At 45.6% G+C, this 21,676-nt stretch overlaps 2 protein-coding genes across 2 annotated transcripts; one reads left to right on the top strand and one right to left on the bottom strand.

Moving 5' to 3' along the window:
* Window positions 1-3,630: 3,630 nt before the first annotated feature.
* Window positions 3,631-19,392, top strand: LOC120698782 (stromal 70 kDa heat shock-related protein, chloroplastic-like). The gene is made up of 10 exons (XM_039982515.1): window positions 3,631-6,128; window positions 7,045-7,080; window positions 7,496-9,134; window positions 11,805-12,057; window positions 16,451-16,530; window positions 17,202-17,344; window positions 17,422-17,520; window positions 17,780-17,969; window positions 18,161-18,559; window positions 18,673-19,392. The coding sequence occupies exons 3-10, from the start codon at window positions 8,652-8,654 to the stop codon at window positions 19,069-19,071; spliced, it is 2,046 nt and encodes a 681-aa protein (XP_039838449.1). The 5' UTR covers window positions 3,631-6,128; window positions 7,045-7,080; window positions 7,496-8,651; the 3' UTR covers window positions 19,072-19,392.
* Window positions 19,393-20,091: 699 nt separating this feature from the next.
* LOC120700792 (probable CCR4-associated factor 1 homolog 11) lies at window positions 20,092-21,098 on the bottom strand. Its single transcript, XM_039985016.1, has 2 exons — window positions 20,955-21,098; window positions 20,092-20,923 (listed from the first exon to the last, which is right to left on the bottom strand). Exons 1-2 carry the CDS (start codon window positions 21,096-21,098, stop codon window positions 20,117-20,119), a joined length of 951 nt encoding a protein of 316 aa, XP_039840950.1. The 3' UTR covers window positions 20,092-20,116.
* Window positions 21,099-21,676: the final 578 nt, after the last annotated feature.

Here is a 21,676-nt window from a genome sequence, read left to right as displayed (position 1 = left end):
TCAACTCCTATGATATCTTGTTTTTCAGAGACAACAACGTGTTTTGTCTTCTTTGCGTGATCAGCTACGTAGAGTACCTGCGCGACTTGTGAAGCAAGTACCCATTGGTCGTCTTTGTATCCAATATTGTTGAGGTCTACAACCGTGAGTCCATATCCATCCACCTCAACACCTTTCGGATGTTTGACTCAACGACACCGAAAGACCGGGATTTGTATATTGGAACTATAGTGCACTTCCCATATATCTTGTACGATACCAAAATATGTAATATTTTGTCCTGTTCTCTCGTCTAAGGCAGCAATACGAACACTACTATTTTGGGACATAGTCTTCTTGTCCTTGGTGGCAGTATAGAATAGATATCCATTAATATCGTACCCTTGCCATGATGTGACCTGGCTAGATGGACCCGCTGTCAATCTTTTGATTTTTTGTTCCTCCACGGACTCCCCATCTGGTAGATGCAAGTCCTTCAACCATGCAGCCAGTCGACGCTTGTGTTCTCTCATGATCCAATCAGCCGAGCGACCATTACTTTCTGCACGAATCATTCTCAAGTGTTGATTGACTAAAGATGTCATTAACGTGAGGTGCTACAAGATGCTATAATATGCTTGTTGCACACCTTTGAAATCTTTGTCGATGAAGATTTTTCTCCCAATCGTGCCCACACCTTCCAACCTCCCCAAAAAACGTGGAATTGGCAAACCAAAGGACACGTTATCCTTTAGGTAACCTAGGCAAGACTCGATGACTTCCTCGGTACTGTATCCCTCTATCATGGACCCCTCAGGATTAGCACGATTCAGTACGTATCGGTTGAGGACGGACATAAAATGCTCATACGTCCACATTTCATGAAGGTAAAGTGGACCAAGTGCCCGTATCTGGTCGACCATGTAAATCATTAGGTGTTCGGTTATGTCAAAAAACCCCGGAGGGAAGCACATCTTGAGCTGCGCCATAGTTTCCGCAAAGAATTCTTTGAGATCCTGCAACTCGTCTTCATCTATCATCTTTTGTGAAATCCTATTGAAAAAGTAACACAACCGAGTGATTACCATCCTTACATATACTGGCTTGATTGCTCTGATTGCAATCAGGAGGAACAACGTCAGCAACACAGGACAACCATGACAGTTATAGCCGCATAGTGACAAATCTTTCATCGACACTAGTTTTCTTATGTTGGACATGAAACGACTAGGGACTCTGATCCCTCTTAAGCTCTCGCACATTGCCTTCTTCTCATCATGTGTCAAGTTGTAGCTAGCTGGGGGAAGTTCGTATCTACCATTCCCTTCCTCAACAGGGTGAAGATCTTTTCTTATCTTCATGACTACCAAGTCCTGTCGTGACTTGTATGTATCCTTTGTTTTGGCAGATGTCTCCAGGAGGAGCCCAATTGTGTTACCAAACACATTTTTCTTGAGGTGCATACCATTGATTGCATGACTGACCTCAAGATCTGCCCAATACGGCAAGTACTTGTAGAAGATGGACTGTTTCTTGAATGGTACACTTTCGATAGGTGCCTTATCTCTCTTTTGCTTCTTCCCATCTTCCTTCTTCTTCCCATAAATGACCTTGACGTTTCGGACCATATTGAAAACATAATGCCCGTCTTGTCGTTCTGGAGTAAAACAGAATTCAGGGTTGCCATCAAAATGATTATAGAACTTCTTACTTCGGTACTTATGCCCTTCAACCAAGAAATGTTTGTATCCAAGGTAAACTACCTTCCGGGAACCCTCAAGGAAAGACGATACGGTGTCATCCACGCACACCGTGCATCCCGTCCTACCTTTGATCTGTCCTGACAGGACAAACAATGCCTGATAATCATCGATAGTGACGAATATAATAGCTCTAAGATTAAAGGGTTCCCGTGCAAAACCATCATATATATCGATACCCTCCTTCCATAAAGTTTCCATCTCTTGCATCAGAGGCTAAAAAAAATGTCTATATCGATGCCAGGATGCTTGGGGCCCTGTATAAGCACGGATAGCAAAAGATACTTTCTCTTCTGACACAGCCATGTAGGCAGATTGTACATTGTCAGTATCACTGGCCATGTGCTGTGGGTGCTACTTCTCTCACCAAACGGATTCATTCCATCCGTACTCAACGTGAACCGAACATTTCTTGGTTCGTTCCCAAATTCCAGATAGTACTTGTCATCGAATTCCTTCCACTACCGAGCATCAGCTAACAGTAACAAATAATTCAAATGAATTAAAAAACAACTACTTACGTAAATAATTAGGAAAAAATATAAATTCATTTCTCCAAAGTATAATAACCATAAATGACATTGCAAATATACATAGTAATCTATAAGCGTAGATATTAATAAAATGTAATTTAGATAGTACTAAATATGTAAATAAAACCAAACATATTATTGTAACACAATTTCTTGCAACAACAAAAAACTATTATGCATGTGAGTGAAAATAGGGAAAAAAAATCTTCTTCTCTCTCCTCCATAGATCTAGTGAGTACTTTACTTAGAAATGAGGCTAAAATATGTAGATCCAATACTAATGATTAGATAATCTTGTTCTCCATCTAAAATAGCACAACTTCATCCAAAAGTTTGAGGCAAATGGTGTTTAAAATGGCTAATCCACACCATGGAGATCTAGAGCTAGCTAGAGGGAAAGAGAGCACCATTTAAGCCACAAATCTAACAAAAGAGCTTATGAATGACAAGAAATTAGCGTCAACTTACCTCCTACGGCCCCAATCTTCAAGAAAATCGAGTTCAAAACCTCTCCCCCTTTTTTTTCCTTTTTTTCGATTTTGGGGAGTACCTCTCCCGAGACAATAATGGAGGATCGGGAGGAGGAAGAAGGACCCATATTTTTATATATCTTTTTAAGGGCGGGTGGACGGATGAGCCGCCCCTACAAATTATACTTTTAGGGGCGGGTCACCCCCAGGCGCCCCTGAAAATATCATTTTTAGGGGCGGCTCAGTTGCTACAGTGCGCGCGACCATTTGTAGGAACGGGTGATTTTTTGGTCCATCTCTAAAAAAATGGAGGTATTGCTACAAATTATTTTTTAGTAGTGTTAGCTTTCGGTTCCAACCAAGCACCTCATCCAAATTTCTATATGTCATTCGTGCACCGCTCCGGACGCAGCCAGATGGCCACGATAGCAAAAAGTTTTTACACCGTTCGATGGTGAATCTATTACTCACGTTTACCCCACCTGCACGGTAAATATCTCGTTTCCCGAGTTTTCTTCCTCCTCCCCGACGCATCTCCAGTCTCCCTCTAAGGCCCTGTTTGTTTCTGCGGCTCACAGTCGCACGAAAACACATCGCGAACGCGGCTCCAAGCTCGCTTTTTGGAATTGCGGGTTCCCAGTTCATTTCGGCCCTGTTTGTTTCTGCGGCTCACAGTCGCGCGAAAACACATCACGAACGCGGCTCCAAACTCGCTTTTTGGAATCGCGGGTCCCAGTTCATTTTTTCCAACTGGACAATGCGGGCGACTCCTAGTCGCGCGTCCATCACATAATGTTCGGCGGGATTATTCCACTTGTCCCGCTCAAACGCCATCGCGAACGCGAGAAACACGATTCAAAACAGGCCCTTCTTCCAACTGCACAACGCGGGCGACTCCAGTCCCGCGTCCGTCGCAGAACGTTCGACGGGATTATTCCGCTTATCCCGCTCAAACGCCATCTCGGCGCCCGCGGCGGTGGCGACGGCGACGGCGACGACCACGCCGGTTGCAGCGTGCCGTGGGAGGCCAGTGCCCGCAGCGGCGCTCACCTCCCTCCCCTCCGTCACCGCGTCCTCCACGTCCTCTCCTCGCCATCCGGCTCCACGCTGCCGCCCCCGAGGGCTCGCTGCCGCCGCCGCCGTAGCAGGCCGAGCCGACGACAGCGCTGTAGCTGTCTTCGAGGGCTGCGGTTTCCGGCACCGACGCGGATGATCTGCTCGGAGCTGCAGCACACCTCCCCCACCTCTACTCTTCCACTTCCTAGTGTATGGTGAAGGTGAAGGCGGCGGCCGCCGTGGCGTTGCTGGCGAAGGCAGGCGCGGGTTCCTGGGGCTCGCGGTGGCGGGCTTCATGGCGGGGGAGCGCCTGCGCAGGCGGCGACATCGCTGACGCTGCCATCAAGGCCGCCATACGGATGCTGTGAAGGCGGCAGCAGGTTGGCAGTTTGCGGAGCCTGCACCCAGGTCGATGCGGCGGCGCAGACGACCCGATGCAGTCAGATCCACTGTCGTTCCCCGACGTCCGAGCCGTAGGTGAGCCTCGCCGCCCCACCACCTTCCTCACACACTCTCCCGCCCTGCCTGCCACTTGCCTCCCTCGCCGCCGCCGGCTCGACGCGACCGAGCCGTGGACGCACGTCGTGGTTGTCGTCGACCTGCTGTTCCCCACCGTCCGAGCCATGGGTCAGGCTCGCCGCACCACCGCCTTCCTCGCGCACGCTGGCCCTGCCCCCGCTTGCCTCCCTCGCTGCCGCCGGCCCGACGCAGCTGAGCCGTGGCCGCGCGTTGTGGTTGCCGTCGTCCTCGATGGAGCAGCAGTAGTCGGGCCTCCGCCCCTCGCGCTCGCTGGACCTTGCCCCCGGCGCGGACCTCCGCATCAGCGGGAGGACGGAAGGGGAGGTCGTCGATCTCTGTCGTAGCTTGTGGCTCTCGGGGCCCGAGGAGTTCGCCATCCCCGTCACCGCCTGGGAGGCGGTGCAAGTCGCGCTCTAACTCGGACCTCCTCCCCCGGATGATGATACGTCCAATGCAACCACAGAGGCCATGTTCATCATCTACAGATTCTGTTCTTCCCTTTCTCCCTCCAGTGAACAACGCAAACCTCTGGATCAAAGAGACCCCCTGCTACCTCAACCCCATTCATGACGACCTCCTCTAGGTACGCATCTGTAGTGCCAATCCTTTTCCCTCTTCACTTCTAATTTTGTTGAATCCTATCAGATGCGTTGCATCTCTTTCTCCTCTACAGGTCAATTACAAATCTTAGATCTGCTAATTTCAAGCAGAAATCTAGATTGGCTAATTTCTCTTCGCTATGATCATACATAGAAGCGTTTACCTCTAAGATTATTGAGCTTTGCACCATACTAATCTATCAATTGATCAGGTAATAACATAAATTCGTACATTATTTTTTCCCCATAAGTGCACAGAACAGGAGACATTCAAAGGGAATACAAATGGTATTTCGTTTTGGATTAATTGAACTCCCAGTTTTGTTTAAGGCATTTGGATTTAGGGTTACTTTCCAAATGAAAATGAAAAGGGTTGAAACAGAGTACATTGGGTATTTAAACAACAATGATTTCGAGGACATTTCTTCCACTTGGAGGTAAAAACTAAAACTGTTGCATCAAATAAAAAACAAAGTTGACTAATACTCTGAACTAATATTTTTTTACATTTATTGTTTAGTGGTATGGTGAAAAGGAAATATTATGGTTCAAATAAGCACTTCCATAGGTTTTGATAGGCCATTCTGTGCTGTTGCATTTTCAGTAAAATATATGATTTATTAGAAACAAAAGTATTAGCATCGCACCTACATGTTCAATCGGAAGAATTCTTTTGTAGATACGATGTTCTGCTGATTTGGTTATATTTTTATTTATTCTATCTAAACAACAATGATTTTGAGGACATTTTTTTCCTCCTGGGAGGGAAAAATTGAAACTGTTGCATCAAATACAAAACAAAGTTTACTAATGCTCTGAACTAATACTTTTTTACATTAATTGTTTACTGGAATGGTGAAAAGGAAATATTATGGTTCAAATAAGCACTTCCATATGTTTCAATAGACCTTTCTTTGGTGTTGCATTTTCAGTAAAATATGTGATTTAGAAACAAAAGTATTCATGTGCTTAGAGAGTAATCAATTTAGAACATGGTCCTTCAACGTATCTCTTGTGACTAAGCTACAAGTTGCAGTATTGCAGTATCACCCTTGGCTATCATTTCTGCTTCTATAGGCCAGCAAGGACAAGCAGGGAGCAAGCATTGATACATATTCTTAGGTTCTAAGTTTGGAGCAAACTGTTTATCCATGTGGTTTTATGCTATATCCTTTGATCAGAATTAACTTCACAGCAACCAAAAAAAGCCATGTAAGTGAACCTCTACTGCATTCTTAGATGGATCATTTTTTGCCTCATCTATATAATGATTGATGTGTAATTATTGACTAATTTGGTTCCATAAATGGACTAATGATTTAAGTGTTGTCCAGAATATTTTGCAAAGTAGTTTTGCACATGTTAATTTGCCATCTAAATTCCAGCATCAACCTTTCCACCAGCCAAATACATAGCCCCCCAAAACAAATACTGTTATGTTCGATTATAGTTACTGTGGTTCACATTCTATTGATGTCCCCAATTATAGCTGCTATCCAGTTACTATGGTTCTGCTCCAACCCATGCCTTCCGTTTTTTCTTGCTAGAATCAGAACACCTTTTTTTTTTGCCAATATGGGTGCAGCAGTATGCTTGAATCTCTTACAACTAACTGCTTGCTCCAAATCCAGAAACCGAACATATGGATGCTCCAAATGCCTCATATACTGATATGCACTTAAATTTAAAAATAGTAACTACATTTCATCCAAAGAATTCAAGTGACTTATATGTGGATAATACCCAGCTAAAGATTTTGCAAAAAAAGCTTCCATGTACAATGGCAGCTTTTTTTTTTTCTCCTACCGATACTGCATATGAATCAGCAGCAACCTTTATTCAACCTAAATTGACCAATGCAAACTAATTGATAATGCCAAATAAAATTGGAAGGAATTGTACGCGCGCTGATCTGAGACAATGACATCATCGCAACTGTCACTGTGCCAAATAGAATTCAAACTGTTATTTAATTACTTTTTATTTGAGAAATTTCCATGTGTTCCTGTTTGTGTGTTCAATTTACTTAAATCCTTGATAAACATTATAGTTTGTTGTCTACAGAGTAAAATTAGTGTGCATATTTACTCGAGCTCATAGACTAATCACCTTGGCACTGATGTTTCAGGGAAAAAATGGTTCCAGCTAAAAGCTCTGCATTTTGGTAAGCTTCTCTTCCTTCTTGCTTTTATTTATCCATGATATCTGCTAACAATGTTAGCCGCTCTTGATTACTTTTTATTCTGAGAAATTTTCATATTAGTATGTGCTATTGTGTATAAGTCCAGTTTAGTATGCCATCTAATAACATATAATGACTAGTTTTGTCTTATTTAAATTTGAGAAGCACGAATGTTAAGAAGTTAGATAATTGTCTACTCGAATATTACAATCTTCGAATGACAAATCAGCATGACCGACAGACTTTCATTTTTGTCATTTGTATTCTAAAATCATGCAACTTCTTAGAGCACTAAGATAGAGATGAAAACATGTAAACATCATCTACACCTGTCTGCGCACCCTAGAAAGTGAAACCGATTGATCACTGATTGGAGTTAAATTTCGATGAACTGCAGATCAGGAACAACGCAAGCATCCCAGGGGCTTCACAGTCAGAATAATCTGCGCCAAAAAACATGCTAAGCGATAGCACCTCTGTACTGACATATAACCATGCATTCTACATGGGCTATAGTTGTGCTGCACCATATAGCTATTAGCATTTCCAACTGTGATATTTATGTTAAGTTTATACATGTTAAGATTAGCCTACATTAGAAAAAGGAAGCCTAGGAAAACAAGACCAAAGCAAAACCATGCCAATGCTTAGAGCACTAAGCTAAATTGGAAAAAGATTGCCATCATCTGCTCCTACCTTTGATACCTTGCAATTGACATCAAGTTATCACTAATTCGAATTAAATTGCAATGATTGCAGATCAGGAGTAGGACAACCATTCCAAAGACTTTACATTCAGCACTGCCTGTGCCGGAAGATATAATAGGCAGTACTAAGATATAGCTAGTTGTGTATTGCACGTAAAAAATAACTGTACTATTACATATGCCTACTAATATATAGACATATCACGCTAATGCTACATTTATATATATTAATATCGTCCTACCTTAATCTAATGATTGCTAGGCGCGCCAAGGCACGCATAAAGTACTTGTTTCACTCCAATATTTAGTCATGGTACTATCTCTTTCTCTCTCTTCTTTGCACTTTCAAAAACTCCACATTGGAGCTGCTCTTAGGATATGCACGTCAGCACGTGTATTCGAAACAACCTCCTCCTTCCAGATGCCTGGAAGTGCCGAGAGCGTAATTTGATTTTTCGGTGGGTGCGCGAGCCTTCCTGCGAGAGTCCCGGCGCTTCGAGAACCTTCTCCCCATCACCGGGATGCCATGCTCCGACCACAACTTCACGGGCCACCCTGTGGCGTCCACAAGACCACAACCAGAGGAAAATCCAAGCAGCTCGATCGGCCACAGGCTGGCCCCAGAGTCGGCTCGCCGCACGCGAATTCTAGAAAACCCTTCTCCCCTCCCTTATCCCTTCCCCGACCTCTCGCCATTTCTCCCAATCCCTCAAAAACCCCATCCCCCCACACACTCCGATCGACCCTCTTCCTTCCTCCTCCTCCCCCTCCTCCCTAGGGTTTCGCAAACCTTCCCCTTTGGTCAGGCAACCTCCTCCTCCTTCCTCGGTTTCACCGCCGTCGGCCATGGCGACCACTACCTTCCCCACGTCGACCCCCTTCTTCGCGGGCCACCACGGGCCCCGCCGGAGCCGCCCCTCAGTATCCGCCGCGGTCTACAGCCGGAGCCGCCGGTGGCGCCCGCTGCGGGTGTCGTGCGAGAAGGTGGTGGGAATCGACCTGGGCACCACCAACTCCGCGGTGGCCGCCATGGAGGGCGGCAAGCCTACGATCGTCACCAACGCGGAGGGGGCGCGGACCACGCCCTCCGTCGTGGCGTACACCAAGTCCGGGGACCGACTCGTGGGACAGATCGCCAAGCGCCAGGCCGTCGTGAACCCGGAGAACACGTTCTTCTCCGTCAAGCGCTTCATCGGCCGCAAGATGAACGAGGTCGACGAGGAGTCCAAGCAGGTCTCCTACCGCGTCTTGAGGGATGACAATGGCAACGTCAAGCTCGACTGCCCGGCGATTGGCAAGCAGTTCGCTGCCGAGGAGATCTCTGCGCAGGTATATCGCTAATTTCAGATGTTTTTTCACTACTTCCTATGGTTAATTGCTGTTATTTTTCCTGGTTTCAGAAAGCGTGCAGTTAAAATCGGTGCATTCACTGCCTTGAGCTAGTCTAGCATTTCTATTAATGAATAATTTGCCTTGTACTCCCTCCGTCCGGGAAAGAATGCAAGTCTAGCTTCTCTCACGCAGACCAAGAAACAAGTAAAAAGACCAATATACCCCTAGTACTAGTACAAACAGGTACTCGAAGCAAATGATAACATCTTTCCTAACCAATTAAATATTGTTCTCCTCCACACAACAGATTACTGTATACATCAATATTTTAATGGAGACGAGAGGGTTTCTCCAAATAACAGGACACTGTATACATCAATATTCAAATGGAGAAGGGAGGGCTCAAGCGCCAGATGACTAAAAGAAGTTACTGGAAAGCTCTACAGCTAACTTCACAGCCTACAGAATGCAATTTGAAATCCCGCCATTTCCTTCTCTTCTTTGGCCTATAAAAGGCTGCTAGCTATAGGTTCAACGTCATTTTCATCCATTCAGCATCCATGGCTTTAGATCTCAACAAATCACCACCAGATGATGAAGAGCTTTTACCAGACCTCAACAATCCAGTTGATGATGAAGAGCTTTTGCCACAGGATCATGATCTTGATGGAGCTGAGTTTGCTGGCAGGCAACAACTCATCAGTCCAGGTAAGTCATGACTCAAACTCAAATTCACCCAACGAAGAAGATGAACATGCAAATGGAAGTGCTAGAACTCGGTCAAAAGATCTTAGTGCCACTCAAAGACAACAGACCATCATCCCACATGAACACATAGCAAAAGTACTACTCCTAGTTGCATTTGAAGAAGGCGGGCACCATAACCTTGTAAAAGCTGATGAAGACGTTATGGTACACTGGATCGATGCCAGCAAGCACCTTGTCCAAGCGTGCCTGCACCTCCGGGGGGAGCTCCACGCCCGGAGCCCCCTCCATCCCTGGAGCCTTGTTCGCGGTCACCTCCATGCCCGCAACTCCCTCCGCATCCACCTTCATGCCTGTAGCCCCCCCTCCAAGGCCACGTCCTCCATGGCATCTTCGTCCTCCGAGTCGGGGGCGAAAACCTCACCCTGGCTGTTGATGTGGAAGCCAGCACGTCCGATTCGCCATCCGCGCACAACAATCCAGCCTCCTTCCCCTTCTAATCGACCTCTGTGCCCATCAATCTGGCCTCCGTGCACGGCCAGCTTCCTATCGCCGCCGTGTCCTAGCTCGTTGCCTCCATGGATGTGCTGGTGGAACTGGCGGCTCCCAAGGCCGCCCGCAACCCCGCCTCCGGAGATCCTGCCCCGGCCGTGTCCAGCCATGGGGACGCAGGATTAGATCAAATCGGGAAGCTAGCTATCGGATTGGGAAGAGATGGAAAATTAGATGGGCAAAAATATAAGAAGACAGGTAGGCACAGAGGGGATTTATTTGGACGGATGGGCGGATGCCGTGGTCCCTAGCCGCTTCGGTCGTTTGTCGCTGCGAATTTTTTTGTCGGGGTGTGTTTAGATCCGTGAAAATCTGGTAGAAAGGGTCACATCGGACACTGTAGCACACTGTAGCACTTTTCGTTTGTTTGTGGTAAATATTGTCCTATTATATGCTAACTAGGCTCAAAAGATTCGTCTCGCAACGTATATCAAAACTATGCAATTAGTTTTTTTATTTACCTACATTTAGTACTCTATGCATGTGTCATTTGCTATATTTAATGTTTCGATGTGATTTCGATGTGATGGAAAGTTTGGAGGAGTTTGGGGGAAGTGAACACAGCCTCGATGTTTTTCTCTCTCCGCACTTCCGTAGGCAGCAGGCCTCTGGTTCTCGAGTATTCTGACCGTACATGATTTTTTTTACTGAATGGTTGATCCCACACTAGTTGTTGTACCTATAGTTGCATGTTTTCATGGACAAATTTCAAATCCTACAATTGCTTGTTTTCCCGGACGGAGGGAGTAGTGTAGAAGGCTATCGTGATATTAGAATTAATTTGCAGAATTTCCTTGGAAAAAAATGGTTGCTTCTAGTTCACGACCGTCTTTTAGCCATAATTATCCTGAAAGTTAAATTGTTATCATGGTTAATGATTTTTTTTTGCTGATGTCTGGAATTGTACGGTTCTCAAGGAAATTAGGACGCTCATTGTTGAACTCGAGACTTGTGTTAAGTTCTTAATATTGGTGGATAGTTTGACTGAGCTAGCTTATTCTGATATTGTAATAGTTCTGCAGCAATTACATATGAAAATAAGTTGCTTTAGTTCCTGACTATCTGTTAACTACAAGGCCTTACATTTTCCTTGCTTGTATGCCTTAAGGGTGATATGTCGGGAGCCCAGTAATGTGCCTTAAGTAAAAGCAAGATTGATTGATTGTATCGCTACTTAAGTTTGTTGAATCTAATGAACTGTCCACAATTATTGTGCATAGTTGTTTACTTTGGCATAGTAATATCTATATCTCTGCCTGTCATCATTCTATATTCTTCCCAATAACTTCTATGGTAACTCTGTTGATGGAATTGAAATAGAGGAGTAATCAACAAAACTAGCTGTGTGATATAATTTTGATTGGACATACTATTTCTGATCCAGGCTTTTATACATTTTATGTTTCTCAGGTGCTGAGAAAGCTGGTGGATGACGCATCAAAGTTTTTGAATGACAAGGTCACAAAGGCAGTGATCACGGTTCCTGCTTACTTCAATGACTCGCAGAGGACAGCAACAAAAGATGCTGGCCGAATTGCCGGGCTGGAGGTTCTGCGTATTATAAATGAGCCTACGGCGGCATCGCTAGCTTATGGTTTTGAGAAAAAGAACAATGAAACGATTCTGGTTTTTGACCTTGGAGGTGGCACCTTCGATGTTTCAGGTATCTGTGGACCTGTTTGGCATTTCTCTGCACTCCCTTAGTATCTACAGATAACTAAACTTGAGGTGTCCCTGCATGGTTAACTATCCATAGATCTCTGTCAGTATTTTTAGTTTCAGGTAGTTGTAGCGCAAATCACTAGAGCAGAAATCACCATAGAAGATTTAACAGATACTAAACCTTGTATTTGAAAACTGAAAGATTTGGGCTGCTACTTTTGTTAGTAGTTCTTGCGGCATTACTGTATTTCAAATCGTGGTTGGAACAATATCAGTATATGACAATATCTTGAAATTGATGTTAGTTTCAAATATTCTGTTTTTTTAGTATTAATTAATCAACAACAACAACAACAACAACAACATAGTCTTTTTTCCCAAGCAAGTTGGGGTAGGCTAGAGATGAAACCCGAAAGAAATAAGTTCAAGGTTCAGGCACATTGATAGCTAGTCTCCAAGCGCTCCTATCCAAAGCTATCTCTTTAGAGATATTCCAATCCTTAAGATCTCTCTTAACCAACTCATCCCACGTCAGTTTAGGTCTACCTCTACCCCTCTTTACATTATCGACCCGCTCAAGAACCCCATTACGCACCGGTGCCTCAGGAGGCCTTCGTTGGACATGTCCAAACCATCTCAGCCGATGCTGAGTAAGTTTCTCCTCAATTGGTGCCACCCCGACCCTATCCTGAATAAATTCGTTCCGGACTCTATCCCTTCTTGTGTGCCCGCAAAACCACCGCAACATCCGCATCTCTGCTACACTCAGTTGCTGCACATGTCGCCTTTTTGTAGGCCAACATTCAACATCGTATAACATCGCCGGACGAATTGCTGTCCTATAGAATTTGCCTTTTAGCTTTTGTGGCACTCTCTTGTCACAAAGGATGCCAGAAGCTTGCCGCCATTTCAACCAGCCAGCTGAAATTCTATGCCTAACATCTTCATCAATGTCGCCATCCTTTTGTAGCACCGATCCTAAATACCGAAAAGTATCCTTCTGGACCACCACTTGCCCATCTAGACTAACGTCTCCCCCCTCATGTCTAGTCGCGCTGAAATCGCACATTATGTACTCAGTCTTGGTCCTGCTAAGTCTAAACCCTTTCGACTCTAACGTGCGTCTCCACAGCTCAACTTTCTATTAACCCCTGCCCTATTCTCGTCAACTAGCACCACATCATCAGCAAAGAGCATACACCAAGGGATCTCACCTTGTATATCCTTTGTGACCTCATCCATCACTAAAGCAAATAAATAAGGGCTCAATGCTGACCCCTGGTGTAGGCCTATGTTAATAGGAAAGTCAGTGGTGTTGCCATCACATGTCCGGACAAACGTCGTTGCATCCTTGTACATATCCTTAATGAGGGTAATGTACTTAGTTGGAACTTTGTGCTTCTCCAAAGCCCACCACATGACATTTCTCGGTACTTTGTCATATGCCTTCTCAAGGTTAATGAAGACCATGTGCAAGTCCTTCTTCTGCTCCCTATATCTCTCCATCAATTGTCGTATTAAGAAAATCGCCTCCATGGTTGACCTTCCAGGCATGAACCCAAATTGATTTTGGGTCACACTTGTCACTCTTCTTAGGCGATGCTCGATAACCCTCTCCCAAAGCTTCATCGTATGGCTCATCAGTTTAATCCCACGGTAGTTAGTACAACTTTGAACATCGCCCTTGTTTTTGAAGATAGGTACTAATATACTTCTCCTCCATTCTTCCGGCATCTTGTTTGACCGAAAAATGAGATTAAAAAGCTTAGTTAACCATACTATTGCTCTATCTCCTAGGCATCTCCACACCTCAATGGGAATACCTTCAGGGCCCATCGCTTTACCTCTCTTCATTCTCTTCAAAGCCTCCCCGATCTCTACCTCTTGAATTCTCCTCACAAAACGTCTGTTGGTATCGTCAAAAGAGTCATCTAACTCAAGGGTAGGGCTCTCACTTTCCCCATTAAACAACTTGTCGAAGTACTCTCTCCATCTATCCATGATCTCCTCATCCTTCACTAGCAGTCGATCTGTCTCATCCTTAATGCATTTGATTTGGTTGATGTCCCTTGTCTTCCGCTCGCTGATCCTAGCCATCCTATAAATGTCCTTCTCCCCTTCTTTCGTGCCTAGCCGCTGATACAGGTCATCATACGCCTTACCCTTTGCTACACTCACAGCTCGCTTTGCAACCCTCTTCGCTAATTTATAGCCCTCGATGTTGGCTGCACTCTTGTCAAGGTGGAGGCGCTTGAAACACTCCTTCTCCTTAATAGCCCTTTGCACCTCGTCGTTCCACCACCAGGTGTCTTTCCCCTCCTGTTTGCCTCCCCTACTCACGTCAAACACCTCTGAGGCCATCTTCCGAACACATGTTGCCATCTTTAGCCACATGTCATCTGCGTCTTCTCCTTCTTCCCAAGGCCCCTCACCTAGCATCCTTTCCTTAAACGCTTGTGCCGCTTCCCCTCTAAGCTTCCACCACTTTGTTCTCGCAATCTTGGCACATTTGTCCCGGTGGACACGTACCCGAAGACGAAAGTCCGCCACCACAAACTTGTGTTGAGGGACAACACACTCCCCAGGTATCACCTTACAATCTTAAGCAATCACGTCTATCCTCCCTCCTAGTAAGGATAAAGCCGATCTGGCTCGAGTGTTGTCCACTACGAAACGTCACAAGATGGGATTCCCTCTTCTTAAACACGGTATTCGCTAACAACAAGTCGTAGGCTAACGCGAAGTTCAACACATCCTCCCCCTCTTGACTCCTGCTACCATACCCAAAACCCCCGTGCACTCGCTCGAACCCTACATTAGTCGCACCCACATGGCCGTTGAGATCTCCTATGAAGAGTTTCTCGCTGGTAGGCACGATACTAACCATGCTATCTAGATCTTCCCAGAACTGCATCTTGGTGCTCTCACTAAGGCCTACCTGAGGGGCATAGGCACTGATCACATTCAAAACCGAATCTCTAACTACCAACCGGATTAGGATAATCCGGTCGCCTTGCCTTCTAACCTCTACGACTCCATCCTTAAGGCTCCTATCAATCAAGATGCCTACACCATTCCTACCCGAAGTTGCTCCCGTGTACCAAAGCTTGAAGCCAGTATCCTCAACCTCCTTCGCCTTCTGGCCCTTCCATTTAGTATCTTGAACGCATAGAATATTTACACGCCTCCTAATTGCTACATCAACTAGCTCTCGCAACTTACCCGTTAGGGACCCTACGTTCCAGCTACCTATAAGAATTCTAGTTGGCTCGGCTAGCTTCCTTACCCTTCGCACCCGTCGAGGGAAGTGCGAAGACCCTTGCTCATTTTTCACTACACCCGGGCGTAGATGTAGTGCGCCATTCAGGTGACGACCCGACCCTTGCTCACTTATCATCGTACCCAGGTCATGATACGACGCGCCCTTGGGGGGATGGCGACCCGGCCTTTGCCCATTTATCACCACACCCGGGTTCCGATGTAGCGCGTCGCTAAGAGGGTTACGCCCCCAACGAGTTTCTTGTGGGTTTCAAATCCATTAGAGTGGCATTTTTTATGCTGGTTTGCCAAAACCTAACGCAACCCTCCTCCTTTACCCGGGCTTGGGACCGGCTATGTTGAGACGACTCAGGAGAGAGAGTCTTTAGTATTAATTAATATAGTACATAATTAGTTAGTATTTAATGGCTGGGAACTGATATTTTAGAACTCTGTAAGCATCTAAGAATAAGCATTTTCCTGTATGCTGTGAAAGCCCATAGAAAAAAAGGAAATCGTCGGTATTATGTGGTTGCAGGAATTGGGTACTATGTGTCAAGTTCATATTTAGCCATGTAAGCCCATTTGATATTTTTCTCCGAATGCTAAGCCCATTCTTTATAAAGAAGGAAATAAAAAAATGCTAGAATAGGAAAGATGTGGGACTAGAGTGCCCCATGTAGTACTACAGAATCATGCAGACAGAATAATAATATGATAGGTGTCACTGAATAGTTCATGGGAAATTATGTAAGAACAAAGGGAAAAATTGCTTCAAGAAAGATAATGGACATTGCGAAGGAAGTGTGAAGTGTTAAATGAGCTTTGAGAACATTTCTGTTTGTCATTAAATTGTGAGCATGAAAAACAATCCCATATGATCTGGCAAGGCCTTGCCTTCATTTGAATAATCTCTATGGGGAAAAAATTACATGGATTGCAATCCTCTTAGTTCCCTTGAAAATGCTAGTAAAAAGAATCCCTAATACCATGAAAATTTGAACACTAGTATCATTTTGATCCACATTTTTTATTCTTGTGCTTCTAGATTTCTATAGATGTTATTAATCACATTGTTTGTTTCCAGTCCCTTGGATCATATATGAAGCTAATTAAATTTCTGGTGATGATTTCAGTACTCGAAGTTGGTGATGGTGTTTTTGAGGTGCTGTCGACATCGGGTGACACTCACCTTGGTGGTGATGACTTCGACAAGGTTAGTCATCCGTTAGAAAGTGCATTTTTTCCCCTTCTTTCCTGAGGCTTCAATAGCCCTCTTCATTCTCTTTTCTTTTTGGCTATACGTTGGCACATAAAATGGTTTTGCAGTGGACTTTAACTAAGAACATCGTCATCTTATCTTATATTATACTATTATCAGGATGTATGACATGAACCGTATTGACGCTAAAGTTATGCAAATGATGTGGCTGGCTCAGTGGCAAAAAAATCATTTAGACTAATTCTGCAAAATACCATTTTTACATGACAAATATTCCATCCGCACAACTAAAAAAATAACACTTACTGTGACTATGGTAGTATAGAAACTTTAATTATTAGGTTGAGGGACTTAGGGGATATTTGGTTGCTTACCACAATTTACAACAGTTCATTCGCCAATGGTTTGGGAAGCCATAATTTGTGGCTAACAAATCATCTACCACTCTTATGGCAAGTTCTGGCAAGGAATTAAGAGATGATAGGCTTGGCATCCCATAACTGTGAACATGCACCAAACAATAGCCATGCTTGTTAAGAATTATAACCATAAGTTCTCGCTACTAAGTACTCACAAAAATTGTTTATGAGTAATTGTTGGTCAATGGTCTATAATTCAAAACTTTTGTAAAATGCATGTCCTTACAATGCAATTTGCACTTCCAGAGAATTGTCGACTGGCTGGCTGGAAACTTCAAGAATGATGAGGGTATTGACTTGCTGAAAGATAAGCAAGCTCTGCAGCGACTGACAGAAGCAGCTGAAAAGGCAAAGATGGAGCTGTCATCCCTGACCCAAACAAATATTAGGTTAGTTCCCTCAACCATCTTTCAACGTTGCTTCCTTCCAGTAGATTCTGTAACTTATAATTTTGTGCTTCTTTCAGTTTGCCTTTTATTACAGCCACTGCGGATGGTCCCAAGCATATTGAGACAACTCTTACCAGGGCTAAATTTGAGGAGCTGTGCTCAGATCTCCTTGACAGGTTTGTACAGTGGCTCTTGCTATGGCTTGGATCAAAACTTAGATGTGCATAGTTCTTGTTGAGGCTTGGATCAAAACTCATACAATATGTGCATAGTTCTTGCTATGGCTTGGATCAAAACTCAGATGTGTATAGTTCTACCCTGTCTTTGGTTAAAATCAAGATCGCATGCTTCTGATGCTTTTATTATATGCTGGATACGACCCTATTGAACCAAAGAACAAAGTGTGGCTAACATCTGCTGTCAATTATCTTTCAGGCTGAAGACTCCTGTGGACAATGCTCTGCGAGATGCGAAGTTGCAATTTAAAGACATAGATGAGGTCATTCTTGTTGGTGGTTCAACTAGAATACCAGCTGTTCAAGAGCTTGTCAAGAAAATGACAGGAAAGGACCCCAATGTGACTGTCAACCCGGATGAGGTTGTTGCACTTGGAGCAGCTGTGCAGGTCAGTGCATGAGGAATCCTTGTTAACTAAATTAAGGTTGCACTGTGCTTCTATCGTAACCATAGAAATGATAACATGTATGTTGTCCTTTTTACCTTTCGGCAAATGACTATGGTGTTTGCAGCTTTTGGAGATCTTGGAGCATCATTTTATTGTTGGAACTGTTTCTGAGTGCAAGTTTTTGACTGCAGGCAGGAGTTTTGTCAGGTGATGTAAGCGACATTGTCCTTCTTGATGTCACCCCTCTGTCACTTGGTTTGGAGACACTGGGTGGTGTTATGACCAAGATTATCCCAAGGAACACAACACTGCCTACCTCAAAGTCGGAAGTCTTCTCAACTGCTGCTGACGGGCAGACCAGTGTGGAGATCAATGTTCTCCAAGGAGAAAGAGAGTTTGTTCGGGACAACAAGTCTCTTGGTAGTTTCCGACTTGATGGGATTCCTCCTGCCCCACGTGGTGTTCCACAGATTGAAGTCAAGTTTGACATTGATGCCAACGGTATCCTCTCTGTCACTGCGGTGGACAAGGGTACAGGGAAGAAGCAGGACATCACAATCACTGGGGCCAGCACACTGCCAAAGGATGAGGTATGTAAATGCTTTCAGACAGAATTATGCTATCAATTTCTCAGCAAATGCTGTGTGCCAAAACATTCCACTGGTATTAAAACATTGCTGATTTATTCAACCTGTATCTTCAGGTGGAGAGGATGGTTGATGAAGCTGAGAAATTCGCCAAGGAGGACAAGGAGAAGAGAGATGCCATCGACACCAAGAACCAAGCTGAGTCAGTCATCTATCAGACTGAGAAGCAACTGAAGGAGCTTGGTGACAAGGTCCCAGGAGAGGTTAAGGGGAAGGTGGAGTCGAAGCTGCAGGAGCTCAAGGATGCTGTTGCTGGTGGCTCCACACAGACGATGAAGGATGCTTTGAGTGCATTGAACCAGGAAGTCATGCAGCTTGGGCAGTCGCTCTATAGCCAGCAGGGTGCCCCAGGAGCTGGTCCTGCCCCGGGGGCTGACGCCACTGCCGGTTCAGCTGGTTCGAAGCCAGGCGATGAAGGCGATGTCATTGATGCTGATTTTACAGACAGCAAATGAGATGCATGTTACGGTGTTAGGTTTACATGGGGGTTGCTGGGGACTTCTTGAAGTGCCGGAGGCATTTGTTCCACAAAGACGGTGTAGGATGTGTGGGGTGTACTTTTTGGTAGATTGGCACCTGAGGGCGAGGTGAGGTGAGGTCTGGTCGGGCAAGTTCAGATTTGACTGTCAAATGAATACATAGGCCTTTTTGGCTTTTTCTGTTTTGCTGCTTTCTTTGCTTCTGATAATGGCTGATGTAAATGGATACCATTTATTGCCTTGGAATCCAGTGGATGCTGTTGAAGTACATAAAGTTACGTGCTTACTAGACCATTATCCATGGAGTGTTTCATTGCGCGATTATTTAGTGTCACATCATCTTTAGGGATTTAGGTTGATGCATGAAATAATCCCTCATAATGCGTATGTTAGACTTAAAGTATGTTAGACTCAAAGATAATTGTTGTATGGTGTTGATATCAAATATTCCACTTAATTACTAGCACATGAGGTACGGCCACATGAGATTGAGTTGAGAAAAGTTGTGATAATGAAACTAATTGCTCTCAATAGAATTTCATTCTAGATTTATACTCTTGGTAACTGTCTACATCATATTTTTATCCCTGTAAAATATAACTTCTCTCTATCTTCATAAATTCTATATGTCATCATCTGTTTTGTTTATGTGGTATGCTTCTATGAAACATGCATTGAGATTGGCTTTAGGAAATCCATTATTTTAATATGCTTTCAACCGAAAACTCATTACTTGTGTTGCTGACCTTTGGACTCTGGGAACTTATTTCAAAATGGTAGCAGCGCTTTTGTTTATTTCAGGATTTTCGCTGAACCTTGTGCATTTTGAAGCAGAACAGAGTGAACTTTTTTAAGCGTTGAGGAGCATAATAAGAGCACGTAATGTTGTTCCAATTTCCGAATGCGTCTACAAAGACTCATCTGCGTTATTACATCAATCTCGAAATACCCAACAAAAATACTAAGCTCTACTCGTGCAGAGTTCTTTTTTTAAAAAAAAAAAACAATCCCTAATGTATCATCAATGGTGCAGGCCATCCATGAGACCTTGATGGCTGGCGCCGCCGTCACGGTACAGGATGCGCCTCCTCATCGCCGTGTAGATGCGGCAGGCGCTGTGGCTCTTCTGGCCAGCAAGGCACGCCGCCGGCGGCTCCGGGGAGTTCGTCCGCTGCACGGAGAGGCTGGCGGCCACGCGCCTGAGGCCCCCGCACAGGTCCGCGCGCTCGCAGTGCTCCGCCATGTACTTGGCGTCGAACAGTCGCCCGCCGAGGAGGGCCCTCGCCTGCGCTGCGAACGCGTGCCAGGTCCCCGGCAGCGGCCGCCCACCGGCGAGCATCTTCACCAGGTACGCGAAGTCGTACGCGCCGCCGAACGCCGCCCACGTCAGCTCGCCACCCCGCCGCTGCTCCCGAGCCGACGACAGGACGGCGGCGAGCTTGGCCGCGAACGCCGCGGAGGCCACGCCGCGCGCGCGGGACCGGTCGAAGTCGATGCCGCTCGACCGCAGGAACTCGACGGACTCCAGGGCGTGGCGGTCGCGGCGGGCGTCGAAGTCCGAGAAGGTCACCTCCCACGCGACCTCGAGCGGGCGGCCGCCGCCGTCGAGGGCGATGGGGATGTTCCCGTACTCGTCGCAGAGCGTGAGCCCGAGCTGCACGACGGTGAGCTCGTCGACGTTCGCCTTGACCAGCGCGTACTGCTCGGGCGGGGCGAGCTGGGCCGCGCTCCTCCCGGGGGGGCGGGCGGTGGACGGTGCCCGGGTACTCCGTGTCGATTGCGACGAAGGGGTAGCTCGCGAGCAGCGAGCCGATGGCGTCCAGCTCCGCTTCGTAGTTCACCGCCGTGACGGGGCTGACCTGGACGCCGAGCACGGGTGGTGCCGCCACGGCGTGGTTGTACTTGTTGTACGGGGCGGCCGGCTGCGGCAGCGGCTGAAGTACACGCGGCGGAGGCGCGAGCGGGAACATGGCTGGAGCAACGTTGGCCTTCACGGAGAGCATCGATCAAGATTCAAGATCGCTGTTGGATTGAGATCGATGGGAGGGTTGCTGGCTGTGACGCCGCGAAGGACGTTGGCCGGATGAACCGATGAATCGATGGAGGCGCCACCTGCCCGGCATTACTGACTTTATAGGGCGGAGAGGAAGGCCAGGGGACTGCCAATTCCGAGTTTCCGACTCCGAAAACAAGATGGTTCTCGATGACTTGGAGTCCGTTAGCTCCGTGTCGTCAAAGGCTCAAAGCCCTGGACGTACGAGTCTACGAGATCGCCTGGCGTCCGTCTCGACTTATTTTATTATATAACTCCTTCTCTCCAATCATTCCCCCATCCAACTCTCCTCAAACGTACTATTTACTATATTTTATTATCTCCCTCCAAAAGATTCCCCCCTATAACTCCTTCTCTCCAATCATTCCCTCCATATCTATTCCCTCTATATACTATCACTCATTAACTAACTATTTATTTATTATTTTTGAATTTAAAAAAAATCATACATTATTTGTACTGTCATAATACGCATTATCATCACGTTACGGGACTCAAACGAGATTAATATCATGAAGAAACGATGTG

This window comes from Panicum virgatum, chromosome 3K, assembly GCF_016808335.1.
Source record: "Panicum virgatum strain AP13 chromosome 3K, P.virgatum_v5, whole genome shotgun sequence".
Lineage (NCBI taxonomy): Eukaryota > Viridiplantae > Streptophyta > Magnoliopsida > Poales > Poaceae > Panicum > Panicum virgatum.
The sequence above is the reverse complement of the archived record's forward strand: the minus strand, read 5'-3'. Positions and strand labels throughout refer to the sequence as shown.